Genomic DNA, 26,779 nt, shown 5'->3' on the forward strand with positions numbered 1-26,779 from the left:
CTCAAATTCTAGAGAAGAAACATCTGAATCACATTACTTAAAAATACAGCTCTCTACACACACAAGCTGTACATACAGGCAACACACACATTACATACATACAGGCAGCAAACATACGCATTAATACATGCAGCACACACAGTACATACACACAGTCAGCATACAACACACAAAGCCAGCACACACACTATGACAAAGAGAGAGACTAAATTTGAATTTTTTTCAAAGTAAATCCAAATTGTAAAATTCAGATTTAATTTGTGAAAATGAATTTAGCAAATAGCCCTGTCAATGTCCATGGTTCTAAGCAAGGACCCCCAATCTTTGTAATTGATATTAGTTTGGGTCAGGACAAGTAGATTGTCATGAAAGACAAGTATCTACTACTCTAGTCCCTTGGACAAGTAGATTAAAATAAAATAAAAAAAATCCACACCCCTCTACATGCAGTCACACACTAACGCTCAATACACATATGCATTTACACTGACACTATATACAAAAGAGCACTTGTAGTCATTCAGACATGCATTCACACACACTTAAATACAAACTTGCATTGATACACAGGTCTTTACACCGTACACACCGAAAGGAAGGCAGTATTATAAGAGAGCTATAGCGAACATTTATTTAAGGCACATATATTTGGTCTTTAACCCCTTAAGGACCAAACTTCTGGAATAATAGGGAATTTCACACGTCATGTGTCCATAAGGAGTTAAAGGGCCTGGGATCTAATTTTGCCCAGGGGCCCCAAAGGCACTCAGTCCGCCCCCTGGTGTGTACTCAGCAGTCTGTCTGTGTGTTTACCAGTCTGCGTGTGTGTGTGTGCGCGTGTGTATTCAGCAGTCGTTGTGTGTATGTATTCAGCAGTCGGTGTAAATGTGTTCAGCAGTCGGTGTAAATGTGTTCAGCAGTCGGTGTGTGAATGTGTTCAGCAGTATGTGACTATATTCAACAGTCTGTGTGTATGTATTGCATGCATGTATTGCATTTGTTGGAGGTACTAATAAATATAAGGTTAATTTAATCTACCATCTAAATTTTTATTCCTGTGAGTTGTCTGTAGGCAGGGCCCCAGTGCACTGCTTTGCCCGGGCTCCCATAATGTTAAGATGGCACTGTTTATGAGACCAAAATATTTAACAAGTACAGGATAATGTAGCTATCCCCTCCATCCATTCCACAGTAGGTGGGGAATTTTACTAAAAATACTCAGGATGATTTACTAAAAAATAATCAGGATGAGTATTAAGTGGCCCCACTATTCCTCTTCATCACATGTAGCGGTGGTGGAAGGAACAGTTAAACAAGGCACCCTGACTTGCCTTCTACTCCCGTTTCCACCCTGTGTTCAGTGGTAGAGGGAAATTCTATACCAGGCACAACAGCACAGATGTACAGACTGTATAAAAGTCTATCCACGTGGTCAGTCAAGGACAAAAACACACTAAAAAGAGCTCAGCCCTAAACAATTCGTAAACAATGACAAAACAAATACCAGTAGTAAAACTAAATATATATTTCCACTTTATTAAAAACATAATCAGTAATTAAATGAAATAAAGTAGTACAACTAAAGTTATAAAACAAACAATTCCAGTGCATGTATATGCAACAATTTATTTACATGTAAGTTGATAATAGTGCATAAAACAAATAGGACTTGGATGAATACGATGGCCAATAGTACATGGAGTTTATTAACACTGACTAAGCTCATCTAGTGTATTTATTTTAACAAACACAGTTTAATGTATTTTGTCTGAATATTACTTATATGAATATTGCTTAAATGTCTTTTGATGATTTCAAAATACAAAGAAATTAATAGCACAGTCAATATTGTTCTTGTAATCATCCACAGACATTATTTGCAAACAAGCAACCTTTTTAAGAACATGGTGAAAATGTAAAGAAACAATCACACACTTTCAGAACGTTAGAACATATAGTTTGTACCTTCCACTTAAAGTCATCTTGACTGTATGATCCTTTCATAGAAAATGAGACAGAAGCACTGTGGAGAGACAACAAACAATTATAAACAGAATAATATAAAAAAAAAGTGAGAAAAAATCATTAGAATAGTCTCTCACCTGCTTTCAGATGCTTGACTGAGTTCTGATACTTCTTCATCTGTACTGGCATAGCCATTCTCTGGTTATTAAAACAAATATTTTAAAAGAAAGCGCAGCACGCAATCAAGTTGATTTACTAGTGGCCATACAAACCCAACTGACAAAGAATATTTATTAAAGAAACACTCCAAGCTTCATTAAACATTACAGACTGCTGTACAGGTTATGGTGCCAGGAGTGTACTGGTGTAATCCCAGTGTAATGTGTCAATCCATTTTAGATGGTTTGCCAACTCACCTGTGTCCCTGGGCACCTGAAGGAGAAGAAGTGATGTCTTCATAGAGCTATAGCATGGCATTACAGGATGCAACCAGTGTGTGCAATATTGCACGACCCTGTTTAGCTGAGTGGATTAAACTCTCCAGCAACAGGAATACAGAAGGAGGGCCTGCAGGTCCAGTTGCCCAACAAGACCCAGGTAAGTTGTCAAACTGCTCTATAACAGTTTGACAAACTACACTGGCACTACTGGCACTTCAGCAGGCTGTAGTAGTTATGGTGCACGGAGTCTTCCATTAAACTAGTATTTTGTAAATAAACCGTGTAATTTACTAGCATGGCTTGTAGCTAGAAAAACTGGCTAATTAGGCCACGGCTAATGTTAAATAAACTTCTGGCAGAAGCTATATCTATAAATAATTTTATGATACTTTGCATGTGTGTTAGCTATGTATAATGTTGGAAATCACCATTTGTTTGGCACTCAGATCTATCAAGCAGCAGCTGAGTTTGTGCCATTCCAGCTATGTCAGTCTGTCTGATTCGGGCTTCCAGTATCCGAATCTGTGCATCTTTCTGTGCTACCTGTAGTCCCTGAGAAAAATAAAAGGAAATCTAAGACTTTATGCTGTGATGATTTACTTAAATCATTTTAACCCCTTAAGGACCAAACTTCTGGAATAAAAGGGAATCATGGCATGTCACATGTCATGTGTCCTTAAGGGGTTAAAAGGTAGAATTTTGTTTTCCAGCTCTGAAAAATTTGGTTACCTTGTCTATTGAAGCACGAAGGAAGTTATCGAGCAAATGTCGAGCTTCAGCCAGTGAGCAGGAGCTGATTACAACTGATGTGTCTGTGGAATCCAGATCCTCCTAAGACAAATATATGAGAGATGCATTATAATATAATATGCTGTTTATTTTAAGATCTTAAGCTACCAATCATACGCCAGCCATGGGTCAAAGACATGCCAAATCTAATGGACCCTGTATAAAAACGTACATGGTTTGGGTCACCACAGCGCCTAGGATATGCCCAGTCTCTTGGATTAATTTGCCCTAAAGACCATCTCTGTGCCATCGCGCCCCACCTACCCACTTCTTGTGAGACCTGACCGGTAATGTGTTTAGATATATATTTATTTGAAGCCAGCCTCTTATTTAGATTCAAAATGTGAGAAGGCCATATAAAAAGCTTGTATGCCTGGTCTCACTAAGCATAACCTTTACACAAGAAAAGGCTTTTGAAATCGATATGTTATTTTGTAAAGCAGTAGTTTACGATTTATATGGGTAACTATGGACCGCTCCAGCTTGAACTAATAGCATTGTAGCATAGGTGGAACTGTTAGTGAATAATGAAATCGAATAACGAAATCAAGTTTTAAAATCACATGTAGCATACTTATATCACTTGTATTTCATGTAACTATGTAACTTGTACTTTAGATAAACAGGGCCATTACGAGTACTTGATATCCTTACACAGTACATTACGTAATTGTTTGTCAACAGAGATCTGCAGCATTGTGTGGCACTTGCTCTAGCTGAATAACTTCCCAATGTATCTGTTTCTAAATAGAATACCACTAGAGATACTAGTTATCTTTTTTACTGCTTAGTAGTTTTGGCTGATTCGTCCTAATTTAATAAAAATTCCATCTACTAAGTAAAACAAGGTTGTGTATAAACTGTACAAAAAATATTAGATGTTCCCATATTACTTGGGTCATGATGGTGATACCTTGGTCTCCTCCATCTGTACAATTGTAGCCTGGCATTCCCGAATGCTGTCATTTATATAATCAATATTGGCTGTCAATGCTTCCAACTCCTCAGCCACATCTTGCTGTGCTCTTTCTTCTCCATTACACTCATCTGTGGCTATAATGCTGCGGCTTACCAATGCTTCTTGCAGGAGTGACAGCTCTTCACGTTTCTAATGAATGGATAAAGATAAGGAGGAGAAGAAAGTGACCACAAAGAAAATGAGTTGTTGGAAGGGTTGGTAAAAGAATAAAAAGGAATGAGAACAGAAATGAAAACACACACGACAACATAAAAGAAATCCAAGTGCCATCTGGCAAGTGCACCGCCTAAATATATTTAATGAGAGAGAAAAAGACCAGACACTAATTGTATATACTATCAGACAGATTTATTGAAATATATAGTGCAGCATTTTGGCTACTAAGAACTTTTTGTCAAGCTCTTAGTAACTGAAATGTTGCATTATATACTTCAATAACCATTGCACTGTACTCCTCAATATATCTGCCTGGAGATATATCCTATTTGTGTCCGGTCTTCTTTTATTTCAATAAAAAGAATGAGAACCTAAGAGTGGGTATAAAAGGATAGTGGATATCCATACTGGATGATGGAGCTATAAGTTATCAGTAATCAAAAGTAAAACAGGAAGTATTAAATAAAACCATTTAAAGACAAAATATCATGATATAATATATATTAAAGTAATAATGTAATATATATTAAATATTAATGTAAAATGCAGCATTGCAGGATTACCTGCTAGGAAATGTCATATTAAGCTGAATGACAACTGCCCCTGACTTTCTGCAGTTAAAATGGAAATGTATTATCAGTGATAAATAATTCCAATAAAAGAAATGTAAATCACAACATCAACTGCATCTGTACTGCAAGTCATGCCATTAAATCTAAGTTGAAGGTTGTGACTTAAAGAATAGAGCTCAAAAGTGGATCTAATAATGCAGTCTGGTCAGAAAAATAAAGCCCAAATCAAGTTCCAGGTACAGGCAAGAGTATCTCAACTTCCCTCTATCTGGTTAATGCTCCTGGAGTAAAAATATTCAACCAACTGTTCTAGTATGCTGACACCAGATCCATTTTTGTTGATCCCATTTTGGTAAGGTCGAAAACCTCAGTTTCAAAATACTTTCCTAAAATCTGCATTGTGTTATCCCTGTCCTAATCTGTTGATAGTTCTTCTTGCCTACTTGATGATTTTTATAAGTCACTTATTATTATTATTGCAGCTTATATAGCGCCAACAGATTCGTAGCACGTTACAATATTATAAGGGGGGGGGCGTTAACTATAAATAGGACAATATGTACTATTGTCTGTCTGCAACTTCGCTCATTTCCAAAATGTGAAGTTTTCCATAATCACGTGAACTTTGAATACTGCTCTTTTTAGACTAGGGAATTTGCAGGAAGATTCTAAATCTGAAAAATATGAGTATCATAATTATCATATGAGTATTATTATTATTTCTTTGCTATTCCAGTGGAAAAACACTTTTCAACACTTTAAAAAGTTTTTCTGTGCTCTTTCACCTTTCTGGAATGTATATCCACTATTTACAGTCTTCTTGTGTTCAAATGAACTGGCTCAAAAATATCTTATGAAGAGGTCTGACATACCAGTGGGCCAAAGTTAAGGTACAGAATTTTTACAGCTGTTTTGTGAATGAGCATACCTCTTCTATTTTGGATGAAATAGATTAAATTATCATTTTGAATTTTTGGAAAACATATCCTATCTTTGAGTCTATAATCCTATAAACGCTATCTTTTGAGGAGAAATTAGGTGACTCTTTTCTGAGTTTATTACCATTATATGTTTTTTTATCACCATGTCTCTACCAACTCTGCTGTCTTGTATATTACCAAAATATTGTTAAGGTAATGGTAAACCTAAATGAGAATATAGCAATTATTTTAATAGCTACAACCTTGTTAAGGGTCCTGGCACACAAGCTTAGCTCAAATAGTATTATGTAAATGATGAGTCAAAGGCTAAGCAAAAAATATTATTTTATAAATAAGAGAGGAATCTTTAAAGACACATTCTTCACTTAAGGAAAATGGATAATACATTCCCTTACAGTCTTAAATGCACTTTTGTATATTTCTAATCTTAGAACATTATTTCACTGTATGTACAATAGACAATCCACTGCACTCATATTGCAACCTAAACAGGACTTGATATTTCTTCATAGACTCTGGTTCCAACTGTCTTGAAATGTAAACCTAGGCATTCTTTCCACAACAAATAAGAGGATGAAGAGGAGGCCATATCTAAAAATGTGCCATATACATCACCCAAATGCTACAACAAATAACCAAACATGACATAAAATAAGATTTAAATGTACAATATGTAACTGTCAAAATGGGTTATAATCATGAACAGGTTTGGACCAGAGACAGGGAGACCCAAGGGTGGTCATGTAAACATCATAGTTTCCAAAGATCACAGAAAGCAGGTTGGACAGATCAGTAAGATTATTGATGTCTTGACAATTCTAATTTCCATGTGAACATGTGAAGAGGTAGTTAATAATGTGGGCAATTATTTCTGCATGTCACAAGTCATATTTCTCAATACAATTGGTACTTATTAAAAATAGTTGTTATTGAGAAATTTATAGTGCCACCTCACCCGCAGCAACCGTTCCATGTCACTCTCCAGATTAAGAAGAGTGAGTCTCTGCAGGACAACCTCATGCACCCTCCTTTCCAGTGTTTTCCACTTCACGCGGGCAGCCTTACTGAGTGGAAGACCAGGCCGAATGATTTTCCTCCTGCCAGCCAATAAGACAGAACTAATCAGAGAGATTAATAAGTGTTAGTGAATAGTAGATGATATACCAATTTGTAAGTGTTTCTTGTTTGGCTAAAGGACCACTAAAGTCACCCAGACCACTTTATCTCTATGAAGTAGTATCAGTGCACTGACCCTATAGTTTTAACCTTACAATTTAAAACATTGCAGTTTTGCAGAAACCGCAATGTTTACACTGCAAGGTTAAACACACTTCTAGTGGCTGTCTTCCAGACAGCCCGTAAAAGAGTTTTTTTTTAAATTTTATTTATTTTTGTGGTGCAAATATTTAACACACGCTCTTGCAATGCCTCAACAGTACTAACAAGGATTAGAAGATACATATTTTAACAAGTACAAGGCATATAAGATTACTGCACACATTTTTTAAGTTAAGTAGCAAAGTCACAGACTTGTCAAATATGTCTGAAGTATATGGTAAAGCAAATTAAGTAAGTAATCAACTTGAGCAACCCAGACATGTTAAAGGTTATAAGACAATGGATTGTGAAACCTGCTTAAAAAACAGGAGTATGCAAAATAGTAATAGTAAAAAATAAAGGAGTGAGACATACACAATGCAGATTAAACTAAATGGTAGGTTCTGAGCTATGCAGGCTATATGCACTGTGGTTGAGCAGTATAACAGATGAACATAAAAGATAATGACTCTTAATGAATATACTATTTCCTACAATATGGCGAATCACACGAGTGAGGATTTTCCACTAGGACTGGATAATTAAGCAAAGGTAAGTGAGCATTATGAGCGTTTAGGGATGTGAGGAGAGAAAAGGGACAGTAAGACATAAGACAATTTAACCACTAACGCAGAATCAGGGTCATTAGTTGTAATATCAGATCAGTCACATTATGCCATCATGTTGCAAGTGTCCCCATACCAGAGGTCGGCAGGCTTTCGGCATAGGTCGGGGAGTAATCAAAGGCACTTTGTGCAATGGCAGTCTCCTATGTTGTGGCTTTGTAGTCCCAGCTGCAGTCAGCCTCATGGGCAGGCCTCTCGGCTTGTCCGAGTGCACGCCACGGGCCTTGCTGAGCAGGAACCCTCAAAGTGCGCCGGTCTGGCCTCAGATGCTGTGGGCTATACGTGGGAGATCTCCGTACATGCCAAGGCCCAGACAGGCGGTGGCTGATGGCGGGTCTGCGTTTCGTGAGTCGGGATGTCCTCCTCACTCTCCTCCCTCGCTTAATCGCGGTCAGAGGTTTAGCCGTGCGATTTGGTGCAAGGTTGGAGTTAAGTTGGGCAGTGGGTCGTCGAGAGATGTGATGTGAGAGATGTGTGACAGCTTGGTTTTGTGCCAGTTTGGACCACAGCTGGGCCCAGAAGTGGTCCAAGGCTTTCGCTATGTGGTCCTCGTGAGGGGTCCCGCAATTAGTATTCCATGTAGTCGCCATCTTAGTTTGGAGCATGTGACCCTATAGATCCTGTTGATTGGCACCTGTAAGCGTTTTACCCCTGGTTGTTTACCGATGGGCACCCAGTGGGGACCGGGATAACCCCCACCGGTCCAAAGGGGGGGAGTAGGAGTCAAACTGAGTCGCTTGGTGAGATCAGTGTCAGGAAGAGTGGCCTTTCCTCAGCTTCAACTCTAGTAGGCTGCAGCTCAGCGTTCTGGTCTCCCAGTCGCGACAGACTCGATTGGGGTATAAGTCGAATCAGCGGTGCACCCCCAACTTGGGTAGTGCACCCTGGTAAGGGTTTTGGCTCGTGAGCTGCAGATATTACCCCAAAATCCACATGTTAAGCGGGCGCTCGTGCTGCCCGCGTCTGCACTGCTTGGAGGTCAGGCTCCGCCCCCAGTAAAAGAGCTGTTTGACCACCAACAGCTGGGTCACGAGACACTGCAGCTCATAGAAAAGCATTGAATTCAATGTTTTCCTTTGTAAAACATTTGGATGCGCTTGTGGTGCTCACCTCTAATGCACATCAGTCCCCAATGCTCCTCTGGGGATCATCTGTGAGGGAGCCAGATGACGCCATACGAAGCTGCGCCTTCTATTTAGAGATATGATCTAGAGCTTGCCTACCATTTCTCCTAGAGAACACTCTATAAATTATGATGGCATCTAAGCCAGACCAACAAAACTAGATTCAATATAACATTTCTTATACAAATTCCACACAGCACCCTGAAAATTTAAAAATGTATCAAATTATCATCGCTCTTTTTTTTTCCGTTTGCAATAGTATGCTACAAAAGAAAAATGCCTACACTGTGCAATCTTATTCTGATTATATAATTTACATCCTTTAAAAACATGGTAATTATTGACTGTAGAGAAACCACAAAATGCCCTTTTGAAATAAAAATGCATTTTAGGAATGTATATGATTTATACTATCACAATTATATATTATTAAAGAGAACAAAAATCTTTTTATTGTAGTTTGCAAAATTGTTCACATCTTTGCTTCAAGTATTTTTATCGGTATGTCAGAGAAAATGTAACATCTCCATGTCATATAAAATTATAAGTGTTTGTCTCAGTGTCTTTTTGCATTGTGGCCCTTTGAGTAGATCACCTTGGTGTGCGTGTTCCATTTGTAACTGGCACTGTATCTGCAGTTGTTTTTCGGTTCCATTGTCGTACAATACTAGAAACAGAACGTGTGACGCTGTCTGGTTCTGATGATGTTGTGCTGGTAGACAAATCCACACCAGAATCTGGAAGTGAGGCGATGCGACTGACTGATCGGTCTGGAACTGGCCTAGAAAGACGCCGTAGAGCAGAGACCTGAGAGATGGCAAGAAAAGAAAGGAGAAAAGTGCAAAAGAGAAAGTGGAAGCAATTAGATGTGAATATGAATGTGCAGTGAAAAACAAAAGATACACTCAATTAGCAAGAAAGTAGAAAAAAATATATATCAAGAGTTAAAGCATTATGTAAATAGTACTCCATTACACATATATTTAAAAATCCTCTAGACACTACTGACCTCTTGAGTCTTGCGTCTTAGCACAATCTCCTGCTGTCGCTTTTGAGACTCCAGTGCCCTAATTTGAAGCTGAAGGGGAAAGCAGATCAGCCACTAGATTGTCATGTCAAAGTATACTCCATATTCAGAGGCGTAACTAAAAACCACGTGGCCCTGGTGCACAAATTGCCCTGGGCCTCTCCCCCCCCAAATGTATACCCATCCCACCCCATACGTCCCCAACCCCCCACACGCCCACGCCTCCCGCCCACACATGCAGACACAGACATGACAAACACACTGTCATGTAGACATACAAATGTAGACACACATACATACATACATACACACATACATACAAACATACAGATACACACATACATACAGACGCACATATACATGCATACAAACATACACACACATACACACAGAGACCCATACCTATGCACACACATACATACAAACACACACAAACATACAGACACACACACAGACACATACACATACATACAGACACACACAGACACATACAGAGACATACATACACTAACACACACTCACACATATGAAAAATGTTTAAGGCACCCTCCTGTTTCCTACCTTTTAGATGCAGGAGGGTGACTTCTATGGGGTCCAGTGGTGGCTCAGCCTGATGGAAGTCAGAGTTCCCACTCTGACTCCCTCCCGCACGGCTCCCGTTAGTTGCTGGGAGGAAGTGACAGGGGCAGTCACATCCTCCCTGTGCTATCTGACCTCATCACAGGGCAGCGCTTACCGGGCCCCCTGGAAATCCATAGCCATCGGATGGCCCTAGCAGCATGGGTCACCCAATGGGTCCCTTAACGTGCGGCCCTGGCAGATGTACCTGGCAGCTGCGACCCCTCTGACTGTCCATATTACTAGCTGCCATACTATTTATCTTCTGTTCTTTATCCATTCTTTAATTATACCTCACCTCCTGTCTGCGCTGTTCTTTCTTCAGCTGAGCTATCTCTCGATTCCTCTTAGACTCCACAAGTTTTCGACGTTGTTGCTCGTCACGCATCTGCTTCATTAGCACTGACTGAAAAAAGAGTGTTGATTTGTGTGAAAGAGTTCTCATTTTATAATATGTCCTGTCACTGAATGGGCTAATTAATGGATGAATATAGGAATATCCATGCAGTTTCATGATCACAAAAGACCTGACTAACTGTGAAAGAAAAAGAAGTAAGAACTAAAGTTATAAAGTCAGTCTTAACTTAAAGGGATGCTATAAGTGCCAGGAATGCAAAAGCTGACATCCTGGCACTATAGCTCCCTCTGCCTCCCTACTCCCTTTCACCCCACCACAGTGGTCAATAAAGGGTTAAAAACCCTTTATTTACTTACCTTATCACTGGGTCACGGCTGCACCTCCTCCTCTCTCCCGTGACGAGCAGGCGCAAATGTGTCCTTAGTCCTCTTCATAGGAAAGCATTCAATCAATGTTTTCCGATGGGAAAAAATCTAATGCTGGGTGTCCTGATGAATAGCGTGAGGACGTCCAGCGTCTGACCAAAGTTCAATTTGGATGAAGGAAGTACCTCTAGCCACTGGAGGCAGACTTAGTGTTGTATTGTAAAAATTGCAGTTTCTCTGAAACTGAAATGTTTTACATTGCAGCACTGAGGGCAATAGGGACACTGTACCCAGACCACTTCAATTAGCTGAATTGATCTGAATACCTATAGAGTCATTAGAGAATTAGTACTCTGTAATGTTTCCAGTTCTAGAATAATGCAAATCCATTAAATATTCTGCATTGACAGAGAAAAAAAAGAAATTGGCACAAATGTCATGTTAATTAAAATGAACATTAATTCTAAAGAGGCCTAATTGAACTGCTCCACGTTCAGAAGCACCTAACCCCCAAGAAGCACTTTAACCCCAAATTTTAGGTTGGGGTGGACGATAGTATGTCTACCTCTGTGTATATTACATTATTTGCCCTCTCAGCCACTCATGGGTGGCGTCTAGATTGGACATTAGGTCCTACTTGTTATTATAATTAGAGCCCCCACCAGCTGCTCAGGAGTTGGACTGAGAGGTGACATTAGGTTTGTCCATTATTATCTTGAGAGCAGAGATAGAGAACACTTGCCCCCCCATGCACTTTTTTTAATAGCCCCATTTGCTGGCCACAGGAGGGGGCAGGGGAGGACACTATGCCCCCTCTGCTTTATTATTTAATTTTAGCCCCACCTTTGTGCTGGGAGACCTGTGGCAGTGCCCCCTTTCTTGCATTCTAGTCGTTTGTGTATACTGTTTAGTAGACATGTTCCTATCCATATAATTATAAGGAAGTTTATAAACGTGCCATATAATTACACGGGGGTCATATTGACTGCCGTAGAGTCTTATTTCACGCTTCAGGAGATATATAAATGTGCAGTTAAAGGAACACTACTAATCCCTTATAATTAATTGGGGGTCATATTGGCCCACACAGGATTTTACTTGTTAATTTAGCCCACAGGAGATTGGGGGAAGCCAGCGGTGCTCCCTGTCACTTCTATTTTTAACCCCTCAGTGAGTGCAGGGTTACAATTAAACTGGTTCTTCCAAATTTGATTTACAATGAAAATGAGTAAGTAAAAGAAGTACAAACAGAAACAAGTCATGGACGAAATTTGGTTAGGATAAATAGTTTTATCTTCTGACAAAACTATTTGTGAGAACCAAAATTTCTGTACGTGCACAATTCTAGCAATTATAAAGAAAACCATGTCATTCGTCAACATAATTTTCTCCATTCTCTAAAAATGGGTTTAAAGGGACGTTATCAGTCTCCCCCGCTGGCTGACGCAATGAAGGGGAGGAGCGGCGGCGGAACAAGAAGCAGCGACGAGGGACATCGTCGCTGCCTTTGGTAATTGACTGAAGGGGTTTTCACCCCTTTAGCAACCGGGGATGGGAGGTGGGAGGGAGAGGGGACCTGCAGAGCCAGGAAAACAGATTGTTTTCCTGACACTGGAGAGTCCCTTTAACTCTGTAAATCAACAACTACTTAATGTGTATCACTGTCCATGCTCCAATACGTTCTATTTAGGTCTACTTGTGGCTTTTATATAAATCTACCCAATATTTTACAAAATAAGCATTGCAAGCAGGTATCCGACTGTGAAAAGAATTAAAACAGCTTAAATAGAGTACTATTGTTCTAGAGAACAATTGCCACTAAGAAGAGTCTCTTGGCTTTTTGTTCACATTGCTTCATTACATAGAAGAAAATTAGCATCAAACTAATTGCACCCACAGAGGCATTTTAAACCCTGAAATATCGTGCAAATCTCCTTGCACTAAAAATATGCATTTCATCCATAGATGCTCATGCAACTACTACAGTAAAGTGTTCAAAGAATAACCAAAACCTTAACAGCTTGCCATCCTGAACAAAATGATCTGCAATTTTCAGTACAGTAGTACACAAGGACCAGATGCATAGGTATTGGTGTATCACAGCTATCACATTAGGCATGGTATCCACATCTGGACATTCTTCTTCTTTTAACTTTTAACTTTAAGTGAATCCCAGCTTATAGCCTTTTCCAAAAGGATGTTTTTTATGAAAAATATTTCTTTTTATTTTTTTCTACATCTAAATGATGGGATATTTCCACACACATCAGACCACTAACACACACATAATAGGTCTAACAACCATCTACCTTGGCTTTCTTCATTTCACTCAACTCCCCTTGCAGTTTGCGCAATTCTCGTTCATATCGGGATTGGTTCTTGAGCAATCGTGCATGCTCTCTTTGAGCTAACTGCAGCTTCTGCAGGTCACGATTCATCTCCCTCAGCCGTTTTTCATAATCTGCACGGATCTTGTTAGCTTTCTCCTCTGTATAACACTCCATGGAGCCTGCAATTAAAATGTGACAAAGTTTTACACAGTAACTCTACATTGTTACTGTACATACTGCATATAAGATGGGAAATCAATTGTAAGAAAGAAATGTTTCATACAGAAAATAGTTGTTGAGAATAGTAACTGGAAGAGAATAGCATAATCAGGAAAGAGATGATAATTTTGGCCATTTTACATACTCAACTCTCGCAGAACTCGGTCCCTCTCCAGTTGTGTGTCACGAATTCGACCTTGTAGCTGCTGAAGCTTCTCCTCATACTGAAGTTTGAGTGTCTGCAACCGGCGCTGACTCTGCTCCAATTCTTCAATGAGACGCTGCTTAATCTCAATCTCACATGTTAAATCTGCCAGGTCACCTCCGAGAGTTCCTTGTGAAGATGAAAAATGGAGCTGTTACGCAATTTTATGTGAGAAATGTACAGATTGTGGTATGCCATGTCCAGAACATGAGAAACAATTGCCCAAGAGTTACTTTGATTATTCCTTCCAAGTTTGCAAAGTTTAAAACAAAGTCCCATACAAGTCTTGAGAGAAGTGAGACTTGCCTGTCAAGAGTGCCCTGATTGGTTGGCATACAAGCCAACCAGTCACTTTGATTGAAATCGCATTGAAAGCGCAAGGGCGTGGGAAAGCCCTTATAAAGGATTTTCAAATGATGCAAGTTCAGTATGCTCCCAGTAACTTTGAGGGCATAGATGGATTATTTTTAGTGTCACGTTTTACATTTTTCCCATTGCCTTTTTCAAAGTGCCTGGAACACAAAAATGAAGAGGGGCTCACAAATCCCTATTTCCTCCAAAAAAGAAGAAAAAATCAGCTGTGGTTATCAGTTCGAATATGTGCCTGTATTTAGGCACCAAAACAAGATGCCCTGGCATCTTCAGTCAACTTTGACTGACATGTTATATGCCTTAGAGCCTTTGGAGAGAGCTTTTCTGGTTGGGGCAAATTTTGTCACGTTCCTAACAATCTCTAGGTATGTGGTACATGTCAAACTAACATCCACACTAATGCCAGGAACTGTACTATCACTGGTCTTCACATGTGCATCGTGCTGCCATCTCTTACCCTGGTAAATGAAGCACAAACACCCAGCTATCCACCTGATCTAAAACAAAACGTGGCTCATCAGACCAGGCAACCTCCTTACTTTGCTCCATGGTTCAGTTCTGACGTTTACATCCCCTTTGAATGTGTGGACAGGGGTCACCATGGGCACTCTGACTGGTTTGAGGCACATTCACAACAAACTGTGTGTCCTTACTCATTTCTATCAAAGCCAGCATTAAGTTTTTCAGCAATTTGAGCTACAGTAGGTCTTCTTTGTGATTGGACCAGATGGGCTAGACTTCGCTCCCCACGTTCATCAGTGAGCCTTGGGTGTCAGCGACCCTAATGCCGGTTCAATGGTTGTCCTTTCTTGCACCATTTTTGATAGGTATACCAGGAACACGCCACAAGACTTTTGGATTTATTCTGATCCAGTCATATAACCATCACTATTTGGCCCTTGTAAAAGTCACTCAGATCTTTTCGTTTAACCATTTTTAATGATTTGAACACATGAAATTCAATTACTGACTGTTCACCTTCTGCCTCACAGATATCACCCCTTGACAGGTGCCATTGTAATGAAATAATCAGTTATTCATTTGAACTGTCTGTGGTTTTAATTCCTTAACTCTGTTACGGTGTACTATGCACTTTGTGGGCATAAACACAGTTACAGCGGCATAGTATTCCGTAACAGTTTGCAGCCTCTGTGGGCTGCAGTACTTCCCTAACCCAGCAATCCCGATTGGCGAGACTGCCCGACAACAGCAAAGACGCCCCTTCCATGCCATGTGAATGCGATGACATCACAATCACATGACCAGATTGGCAGTCTAAAGCACTGCCTGCAGGGAGACTGCCTGGGTTGATTATATTCATATTAAAGTATGCTTCATATATATTTGGTGTGAAATGAAAGTCCTATTCCTTCTGTACAATGATATTTGATATATAATAAGTGTGGGTGCACTTAATATGAAAAAGGTAAATTATGGTTCAACTGATTCCATGTTTTGTTATAATCAGAACTTGTACATCTGCCTCTGTCCTTAAGGGGTTAATCAGTATAAATTATGTAGGTACCCATAATTTAGGTAGTGCTGTGAAGTGGAGGGTAAAAATATATCACATAGGAGTCCTCACATTTTTTTGGGACTAGTCAGACCCAGTGACCCAGTGACATTTTTGATTTGGGACTGAGCAGCTGTCTGACACCTAGACATCACAAAGTAAACCCACTGCATATTCAAATTCACAGAAGGGAAGTAAGAGGAAGTGTAGGCATGTATGTGTAAGGTTGCGAATGACTAGTTGTGTGTGTGTTGTAGGGGGGTCATACCTGCCACTACTGTGTATTTGCGTTATAGGGGAATCATACCTGCCAGGTGTCAACCATGCAAGGTGTGGGTGCACACATAGAGAGGGCAGGACTATTTTAAAGTGGATAGCCGTCTGATTCACAGCCCCCTCACCCAAGGCAGATCATGCACCTCCCCCCCTCAAGGTAGACCATGCATGGAGCCCAGCTATTTTCCAGAAATATCTGGGGCAAGAGCCCAAAGTTAAACTTGATGTCCCCTACTCTAACAGAGAGGAGGGGACATACCACGATGCATCCCCACCTTTCTATGATGTTCTCTAAACATGAACATCATGCTGTTGATTCTATCTAGGATCTCAATGAAAGCATAACCAAGTATTCAATTTGGTCCTACCATACTACTTAAGTAATAAATGGAGGGTTGTGCAGCAAAGTTCTGTTTTCTAGCACCTACTCCCAATGGCCTCTTGGAGGGGCATAAGTCCCCCTTAGTTAGCCTGGTGAAACACTATCCTACTGATATTCATTATATAAAAGGAAGCTGTAGAGATCCAGAGCCTAAGAGCCACACATCTGAACTTCAACCCTTAAAGCCCCTCCCTCTCTCCATCAATACCTATGTCTGTGCATGGTCCTAGCTCCCTGTTGCATCCTTAAAACTGTCTTGCAGATTTGAGAATGCGGGGGAGGTCCCTTCAGACCAATTTTGCAGCAATTGTGGGACTCCCCTGGCAAATCAGAGCTGTTGGCATATACAGTATCTCACAAAATTGAGTACGCCCCTCACATTTTTCTAAAGATTTTATTATATCTTTTCATGTGACAACACTGAAGAAATGACACTCTGCTACAATGTAAAGTAGTAAGTGTACAGCCAGTATAACAGTGTAAATTTGCTGTCCCCTAAAAAAAACTCAACACACAGCCATTAATGTCTAAATCGTTGGCAACAAAAGTGAGTACACCGCTAAGTGGAATTGTCCAAATTGTGCCCTATTAGCCATTTTCCCTCCCCGGTGTCATGTGACTTGTTAGTGTTACAAGGTTTCAGGTGTGACTGGGGAGCAGGTGTGTAAAATTTGATGTTATCACTATCACACTCTCTCATACTGGTCACTGGAAGTTCAACATGGCACCTCATGGCAATGAACTCTCTGAGGATCTGAAAAAAAGAATTGTTGCTCTACATAAAGATGGCCTAGGCTATAAGAAGATTGCCAGGACCCTGAAACTGATCTGCAGCATGATGGGCAAGATCATACAGTGGTTTCACAGGACAGGTTCCACTCGGAACCGGCCTCGCCATGGTCGACCAAAGCAGTTGAGTGCACATGCTCAGCGTCATAACCAGAGGTTGTCTTTGGGAAACAGACATATGAATGCTGCCAACATTGCTGCAGAGGTTGAAGGGGTGGGGGTCAGCCTGTCAGTGCTCAGACCATACGCTGCACACAGAGCCAAATCGGTCTGCATGGCTGTCCTCCCAGAAGGAAGCCTCTTCTAAAGATGATGCACAAGAAAGCCAGCAAACAGTTTGCTGAAGACAAGCAAACTAAGGACATGGATTACTGGAACCATGTCCTGTGGTCCGATGAGACCAAGATAAACTTGTTTGGTTCAGATGGTGTCAAGCGTGTGTGGCGGCAACCAGGTGAAGAGTACAAAGACAAATGTGTCTTGCCTACAGTCAAGCATGGTGGTGAGAGTGTCAATGTCTGGGCCTGCATGAGTGCTGCCGGCACTGGGGAGCTACAGTTCATTGAGGGAACCATGAATGCCAACATGCACTGTGACATACTGAAGCAGAACATGATCCCCTCCCATCGGAGACTGGGCAGCATGATGATGGGCCGCATGTACATGATAACGACCCCAAACACACCTCCAATATGACCACTGCCTTGCTAAAGAAGCTGAAGGTAAAAGTGATGGGCTGGCCATGCATGTCTCCAGACCTAAACCCTATTGAGCATCTGTGGGGCATCCTCAAACGGAAGGTGGAAGAGCGCAAGGTCTTTAACATCCACCAGCTCCGTGATTTTGTCATGGAGGAGTGGAAGAGGACTCCAGTGGCAACCTGTGAAGTTCTGGTGAACTCCATGCTCATGAGGGTGTGCTGGAGAATAATGGTGGCCACACAAAATATTTACACTTTGGGTCCAATTTGGACATTTCCACTTAGGGGTGTACTCACTTTTGTTGCCGACGGTTTATACATTAATGGCTGTGTGTAGAGTTATTTACAGCAAATTTACACTTTTATAAAGGCTGTACACTTACTACTTTACATTGTAGCAGAGTGTCATTTCTTCAGTGTTGTCACATGAAAAGATATAATAAAATCTTTAGAAAAATGTGAGGGGCGTACTCACTTTTGTGAGATACTGTATATGCCAACAGCTCTAAATTTGCCAGCAGAGTCCCACAATTGCTGCAAAATTGGTCCGAAGGGACCTCCCCCGCATTCTCAAATCTGCAAGACAGTTTTCAGGATGCAAGATGTGACAGGGAGCTAGGACCATGCACAGACATAGGTGTTGATGGAGAGAGGGAGGGGCTTTAAGGGTTGAAGTTCAGATGTGTGGCTCTTAGGCACTGGATATCTACAGCTTCCTCTTATATAATGAATATCAGTAGGATAGTGTTTCACCAGGCTACCTAAGGTGGACCTTAAGCCCCTCCAAGAGGCCATTAGGAGTAGGTGCTAGGAAACATAACTTTGCTGCACAACCCTCCATTTATTACTTAAGTAGTATGGTAGGACCAAATTGAATACTTGGTTATGCTTTCATTGAGATCCTAGATAGAATCAACAGCATGATGTTCATGTTTAGAGAGAAGAGAACATCATAGAAAGGTGGGGATGCATCATGGTATGTCCCCTCCTCTCTGTTAGAGTAGGGGACATCAAGTTTAACTTTGGGCTCTTGCCCCAGATATTTCTGGAAAATAGCAACGCCCCTGTACACAGAGCACTTTAGCTGGGCTCCATGCATGGTCTCCCTTGAGGGGGGAGGTGCATGGTCTGCGTTGGGTGAAAGGGGGCTGTGAGGGGTGTACTCACTTTTGTGAGATACTGTATGTGGCTAATTATGAATATGTGGGATTGCCTAATTAGACACATGTCCTCAAAGATCCTCAATAAACTTAGTAAAATATAGAAACATTAAAAAATAAACATATATATAGTTTTCTAGTTAAGCGTTAATTATGCTAGGGACACTCGTGTGTTAGAAATTGTTAACTCTAGTTTTAGCTTACAAAAAGGTTTACAAACCTTGTTTTGTGACAATGATATTTCAGCTGAAAAGTCGTTTAATGTCACTTACCTTTCTCTTCAGGCTCTGAGTCAGATTCTGCCTCACTCTGCCCACTTTCTTCACTCTCTTCCACGTCACACTCGCTCTCTTCCTGCTCATCTTCCTGGTAGCAGACATTATGCAGGAAATATTTTATCAATGATTGTTAATCATTAAGTTTAGTTCAATTGGTTGATTCATTTCAGTATTATATTTCTTCTCTCACTATTCCTCTGTACGTCGAACATGCTTTTGTCTTTCCTCTAATATATAATGAAAGACTCTAAAGTCCTCCCAAACCTGATTGATAACTCAATACGTCAGGTTACACACTTCTTTAACTGCAACACGAAGGGCATAATCTACTTGCTGACCTGTACATGTGGACTGAGGTATGTGGGGAAAACAATTCGCCCCTTTAAGAGGCGAATTATGGAACACATACATTCAGTCAGAAACCTCAGAGACACCCCAGTCGCTAGACACATTAGAAACTACCACCAGGGTGACACGAAAGGCATAAAGTTTGCAGGGGTCGAAAAAGTACAATTGGGTCGCAGAGGAGGTGACCTGGACCGTACCCTCCTCAGAAGAGAATCCTTTTGGATTTACAATTTCAACACACTGGCCCCCAATGGACTTAACGAGGGGTTCACATTTACTCCCTTCATTGATAAATGAGTTACATCAAGAGCATTATTTTACATCATCAGTAATGCATTTTTTTCTTAATTTGTACATAGGTTTGTTTTTTGTAAATACTTTACTAATACTCATTTGATTATATGGAAGTTTCAGTTCTATCCCTCTATTGGATGTGAGACAAAGATGCTGTCACTTTAAGACTCACAAGTAAATAGTACATGTTTATTTATTTGTTTAGTATTATTTATATTTCTTTAGCTCAATGAATATCATATTATACCTCTGTCTGCAAGAGACATGATTTATTAATGGACCTTGATCTATTAAGTCATTTGCCTTGATGTCACTGATGTGCATGGAGACTTGTTTTCATTGATTTCCATGACATTTAGCTTATTTCCAGTTGAGCGTTTAGGTGATATACCCTTAGGGACGAATTTACATGCCCTGTCAATCATCGAGTGACTCATCCAGGGGGGCGGTACTACTTTGAACGCCGTTTTTCGGCGCGAACGGGTCCGCCACTCCCTCTAAATCCTGCCGGCTCGTCTGATATAAAAGAACCGGCTAGGGGGTAGACACACAGATTACCTCTGACGAAGGCGCATTTATGCGCTGAAACGCGCGTTAGGAAGTTTAGCTAGGTGCTGCTCCACACATGGAGATCGTAGTCAGTCTAGTTCTCAACACTAGCTCTGGGACTCGGGTGATTTATTAGAAGGGGAATTTCTTTTCTTTTCTTTTTTGGTTCAGTTAGAAATCTGGGCGATTGATTTAGCCGACTGGGGTTCTGAACAGATTTATTTTTGCTTTATAGGGGTGGTCTCCTCCATCTATACGTCTGGAGGGATCGTTTGATTTACCATCCTAGCATTGGGAGTGCGTTTAGTTTCAAATGCAACTTTGTTGCCCTATGCACTAGATATTTTGTTACCCACAGGCTGTTAGCCTAGGATTTGTTCACAGTGAACCAGAGGATTACCCAGGCTGTTTCCTCTTTCCCCTCCCCATTTAGTCACCAGCTCTGACATTTTCAGATCTCTGTATATAGGTGGTACTGGACTATTTATGCTTTGTTTTTAATTATCTTTACTGTCCATATCCACATAATTTTTGTGGTATTACTCCTATTTTCCATTTTTTGTTTAATATTATAATTTTTTGTGTTTACATTATTTTATGCTATTATTATTAAAGGTTAAGTTTTAGCATTACATCTAGGACGGGGTTTCCTTGATAGGTTTATCCAACATAAGGGTGTGGAGTCTCTCCATTACTCTTTGGATTTTCCTTTTCTCTTTTTCTTTCCTCTAACCATCATTATTTCCTTTTACATTATTCATGTGATTCCCTAATTTACTTTCTGTACAACATGTAGAATTTCCATGACATGCAAAACACATTCAACACACATGAACTTAACTGCTATCTTATATAACCATTAAAGTTGATGTTGAATTTTGCATTTTTCACATAGATCCCCAAAAATGACAGATTTGGTGTGGTTCAGTTGGCCACAGGTAAAGGGGATGTACGTTTTACTTACCCAAAGCTGTCCCTTGCAGCTGCCGTCATGTTAATGCTGCTGTCCTCTTCGGCTCATTCGGCAGTAGCCAAGAGAACACAGCATTGAGGTCTATGACTCCAAAAATTGATGTCTGAATCCCACAGCCATCAATTGCTGAGATTGGACAAAAGTTAACGGTGAAGCTCCGCCTTTTGTCAACCATATATTTGCCATAACACAAAGTAGGGACTACTAGTTCATAAGACAAAGTAGGTACTACTAGCCCATACTTTGTCTTATGATATCTATGGATTGCATTGGAATTTTTGTGAAATTAAAGCACAGTCGTGAAATAATTGAAAAGTGACAGAACCGCTTTAATACCCTGCTCTCTTACCGCTTCTCCTTCATTTTCATCGGTCTCCTCATTGTTTTCAAACTGATGTTTTGTTCTATTTTTGTATGTTCCAACCTCTGAGCTGTTAGGTGCAAAGATTGGGAATATGGGTTACAACAATCACAGACAAAAAAGCTGGATATGAAAAGAACAAGGGCATCTAAATACTAAGTGAAGGGAACAAAGAAGAGCTAACTAAATGAAGGAAGTAGAGAAATACTGTAAAACAATGGCATGTAGGGGAATTCAAATTTGGAACCACTTCTTAAAGCGGCACTGTCATGCTGAACTTACCTTTCTTTAATCGATTTCTCGTCTCTCCCTCTGTCAGGATCTGTTCTTAATTTCTTCTTGCCTGCTCTAGTTTTCTTTAAAACGTAAGACAAAGTAGGGACTATCTGTCTTATGGAGGTTTCCTACACCTGACCAGCCGAGGAGCAAAGTGTGCTTCATTTCCGGTGGTCAGAGCAATTTTCTCAGAATTCTTACCTTTCCTCCGTGTTCCCACGAAGCCTCCTTTCACTTTTTCCGAACGTCTTGTCATTTAGACAGAACGCCGGTGAAACTACCGAATTGCATCCTAAGAGGATGAGAACAGTTTCTGCATACGTGGCTGGCCCTGGTATCACTGGGCAGGCAGGCTGGCGCGCGAGGGAGCATTCTCCCTTGAGTGCTTCCTCTTCAGCTCCCTCGCGCACTGCACTGATACCGGAGCTGGAAGATGACGTCATCTTCCGGCGCCGGCATCCCTACGTGGCGCGCGAGGGAGCTGAAGAGGAAGCCCGCCAGCCAGCCTGCCCACCCGGTGATACCACTGGACCCCAGGGAATCCCTTCAGCTCTCCTAAAGGTAAGGAGGCAGGGGGGTTAAATTTAAAAAAAAACGTGTGTGTGTTAGTGTGTGTGTGTTAGTGTGTGTGTGTGTTAGTGTGTGACAGTGAGTGTGTTACTGTGTGTGTCTGTTTCTGAGTGTGTTAGTTTGTGTCTGTTACTGAGTGTGTTAGTTTGTGTGCGTCTGTTACTGAGTGTGTGTTTTGTAAGTGAGTGTGTATGTGTCTGTCAGTGAGTGTGTGTGTGTGTCTTAAGCACTTACCTTTCTTCAGTGCCGGACTCCCTTGGCCCTGGGGATTTCTCCGCCCCGATTCGCCTCTCAGCTCCGAATGCGCATGCGTGGCAAGAGCCACGCGTGCATTTAAACCGCCCATAGGAAGCATTACTCAATGCTTTCCTATGGACGTTCAGCGTCTTCTCACTGTGATTTTCACAGTGAGAATTGCGGAAGCTCCTCTAGCGGCTGTCAATGAGACAGCCACTAGAGGCTGCATTAACCCTCAGTGAAACATAGCAGTTTCTCTGAAACTGCTATGTTTTCAGCTGCAGGGTTAAAACTAGAGGGACCTGGCATCCAGACCACTTCATTGAGCTGATGTGATCTGGGTGTCTGTAGTGGTCCTTTAAGTGTATGTGTATCTGCATGCACTGGCGTACATACCGCGGACCCAGGGGTCGCAACCCTGCAACCAGGTGCCAGCCACCATGTGTTGCGGCCCCAGCCCACGCAGAGTAAGCGCGTGGGCGGGGGCCCACGGATCAGTTTTCGCACCGGGGCCCCATGGGTGGTGTGTACGCCACTTGTTATAAGAATGAAACTCCGATCTTATTTGTGCCGCGGCTGCATCTTGCAGCCACTTACTAGATAACTCCCTAATTCCAACGGTATTAGGGAGCTATCTACCAAAAGGCTAAAGGCCTAAATTGGTCGTTCAGCCAAATTTACTAATACTAAGTAAAGATTAGTATTAATAGCGATATAGCGAGTAGGGGCATGTCTATTAAAAAGTGAGCAGCCTCTTGCTGCTCACTGTTAAAAAAAACCCAAAACCTAGTATCCCCCCTCCCGAGCCCCCACCCGTGCTGCGCGAGTGGGGCTACTAAACTGAAGGGGGAACCTAAGACCTATTGTCCTTCCCCCTGAGCGGCAGGTGGGTGCCCTAAATGAAAATTTTAGCATCAGGTTTCTTCTTTCTTGTCAGATTTCTTTTTGCGCTCTGTTTTTTTTATTAGATTTTTTACAAGTTCGATGGGTATTATGGATTTTTATTTGGCCTTTCTTGGGGGCTAAAAAAATTAAGATTTTAGAAAAAAAGAAGACATCAAATGGTAAGTTTTATTTTTTTTTACAGGTACGTTCTTTTATTCCCCCCTCACTTTTTTTAAAGTGAGGAGGGTAGATAGGGGCTTATTATTTTTTGTTTTGGGTGGGGGGGTGACTAGGGGCTTGGAGTCCCCGAGTCACTTTGGGGGGGAGGTAACATTTTCATTTAATTACCCCCCCCCCATTTTTATTTAGGGCCTCCACCCGCCGCTCAGAGGTGGGGGCCGGGGGGTGGAGGAAAATAGACCCCCCCACATTCTCATTTAGGGTCACCACCCGCCGCTCAGGGGCGGGAGACACGGAGGAGGACAACAGGTCCCCCACATTCTCATTTAGGGCCTCAACCCGCCACTCAGGGGGCCGGCGCTAGGTCCCCCCTACAGTTTAATAGCCCCCACTCGCGTGGCACGGGTGGAGGCTCGGGAGGGGGGATACTAGGGTTTTTTTTTTTTTAACAGTGAGCAGTGACAGGCTCCTCACTGTTTAGTAGACATGCCCCTACTCGCGATATAGTGAGTAGGGGCAAAATTTACTAATACTAAGTAATCTTTACTTAGTAATCTTTACTTAGTATTAGTAACTTTGGCTGAAAAAACTATTTAGGTCTTTCAGCCTTTTGGTAGATAGCTCCCTAATACTGTAGGAATTAGGGAGTTATCTACTAAGCGGCAGCAAGATGCAGCTGCGGCACAAATAGGATCGGAGTTTCATTCATATGTATGAAATTCCGATACGAACAAAGTCGCGAATTGCGTCCCAACACGAATGGAAAAACTGTTCTCATTCTGTTAGGATGAAATTCGGTAGTCTCATAAGAAAATTAGTCCCTACTTTGTCTTATGTTTTAAAGAAAACTAGAGCAGACAGGAATAAATGAAGAACAGATCCTGAGAGAGGAAGAGAGGAGGAATAGATTAAAGAAAGGTAAGTTCGGCATGACAGTGTCGCTTTAAAGAAGAGTCAGTTAAAAAAAAAATTACCGTATTTATCGGCGTATAACACGCACTTTTTTCCCCTGAAAATAGGGGGAAAATCGTGGGTGCGTGTTATACGCCGATATCCCATAATTACTTACCTGTCCTGAAGCGTGGGCCGGCTTCACAGCTTGCACCGCGGTACAGGAACTTTAATTTCATGTTCCGGTTTCCGGCGGGACTGAAAGGAAGTGTGCACAATAGTGTGCACACTTCCTTTCAGTCCCGCCGGAAACCGGAACATGAAATTAAAGTTCCTGTACCGCGGTGCAAGCTGTGAAGCCGGCCCACGCTTCAGGACAGGTAAGTAATTATGGGAGGGGATGTACACTATGGGAGGGGGAAGTACACTATGGGAGGGGAGGGGAGGGGAGTACACTATGGGAGGGGGGGGGGAGTACACTATGGGAGGGGAGGGGGGGAAGTACACTATGGGAGGGGAGGGGGAAGTACACTATGGGAGGGGAGGGGGAAGTACACTATTGGAGGGGAGGGGAGGGGGGGAAGTACACTATGGGGGAGGGGGGGAAGTACACTATGGGAGGGGAGGGGGGGAGAATACTATGGGAGGGGGGGGGGAATACTATGGGAGGGGGGGGAGAATACTAGGGGAGGGGAGGTGGAGAATACTATGGGAGGGGAGGGGGAGAATACTATGGGAGGGGAGGGGGAGAATACTATGGGAGGGGAGGGGGGGGAATACTATGGGAGGGGAGGGGGGGAGAATACTATGGGAGGGGAGGGGGGGAGAATACTATGGGAGGGGAGAATACTATGGGAGGGGAGGGGGAGAATACTATGGGAGGGGAGGGGGGGAGAATACTATGGGAGGGGAGGGGGGAGAATACTATGGGAGGGAAGGGAGAGAATACTATGGGAGGGGAGGGGGGGAGAATACTATGGGAGGGGAGGGGGGGAGAATACTATGGGAGGGGAGGGGGAGAATACTATGGGAGGGGAGGGGGGGAGAATACTATGGATGGGGAGGGGGGGAGAATACTATGGGAGGGGAGGGGGGGAGAATACTATGGGAGGGGAGGGGGAGAATACTATGGGAGGGGAGGGGGGGAATACTATGGGAGGGGAGGGGGGGAGAATACTATGGGGGAATACTATGGAAAGGGGGGGACACTATGGGATGAGGGGGGAATACTGTGGGATGAGGGGGGGGGAATACTATGGGAGGGGGGAAATTTCCTGGAATTTCTTTCTAAAAATGAGGTGCGTGTTATACGCCGGTGCGTGTTATACGCCGATAAATACGGTATTTTTTATTTTGTCTCATGATATTAGCTTTTAATAAGCCCACTTGAATGTAAGCTGACACTGAACATATATTATGTTATTTTTTTTATAAAATATTTTACCAGGAAAGATACATTGAGATTTCTCTCGTTTTCAAGTATGTCCTGGGACCACAAAACATTGCATTGATACAATAGGGTACAATAAAATACAAAAACAATATTAATACACAATATATACAAAAGAACAGGTAGGAAATATATAATCAACCATCACACCTTGCATTCTGTTTTGAGGTATGTAGAGAGGGATCTTTTAAAGGACTTTAGGCTTGGGGAAGAAAGTGTGCGGGAGGTTGTTATGTACTGAGTCAAATGTACAAGTTATGTACA

General features: G+C 41.8%; 1 protein-coding gene across 10 annotated transcripts in view; it reads right to left on the minus strand.

Moving 5' to 3' along the window:
- Positions 1–26,779, minus strand: part of KIF21B (kinesin family member 21B) — a 118,875-nt gene that overhangs the window by 20,927 nt on the left and 71,169 nt on the right. For 6 of the 10 annotated variants that reach the window (XM_063453206.1, XM_063453204.1, XM_063453205.1 and 3 more), the window contains 13 exons: positions 22,015–22,096; positions 19,496–19,589; positions 13,972–14,160; positions 13,587–13,786; positions 10,853–10,960; positions 9,919–9,987; positions 9,505–9,716; positions 6,798–6,960; positions 4,108–4,302; positions 3,135–3,236; positions 2,834–2,957; positions 2,103–2,163; positions 1,966–2,023 (listed from right to left, as the gene is read on the minus strand). In XM_063453206.1, coding sequence (XP_063309276.1) covers positions 1,966–2,023; positions 2,103–2,163; positions 2,834–2,957; positions 3,135–3,236; positions 4,108–4,302; positions 6,798–6,960; positions 9,505–9,716; positions 9,919–9,987; positions 10,853–10,960; positions 13,587–13,786; positions 13,972–14,160; positions 19,496–19,589; positions 22,015–22,096 — 1,657 coding nt within the window. The remainder of the gene's footprint in view (positions 1–1,965; positions 2,024–2,102; positions 2,164–2,833; positions 2,958–3,134; positions 3,237–4,107; positions 4,303–6,797; positions 6,961–9,504; positions 9,717–9,918; positions 9,988–10,852; positions 10,961–13,586; positions 13,787–13,971; positions 14,161–19,495; positions 19,590–22,014; positions 22,097–26,779) is intronic. The other 4 variants (XM_063453211.1, XM_063453209.1, XM_063453210.1 and 1 more) reach the window with 1 other exon arrangement.

The sequence above is a fragment of the Pelobates fuscus genome, chromosome 1 (assembly GCF_036172605.1).
Source record: "Pelobates fuscus isolate aPelFus1 chromosome 1, aPelFus1.pri, whole genome shotgun sequence".
Taxonomy (NCBI): domain Eukaryota; kingdom Metazoa; phylum Chordata; class Amphibia; order Anura; family Pelobatidae; genus Pelobates; species Pelobates fuscus.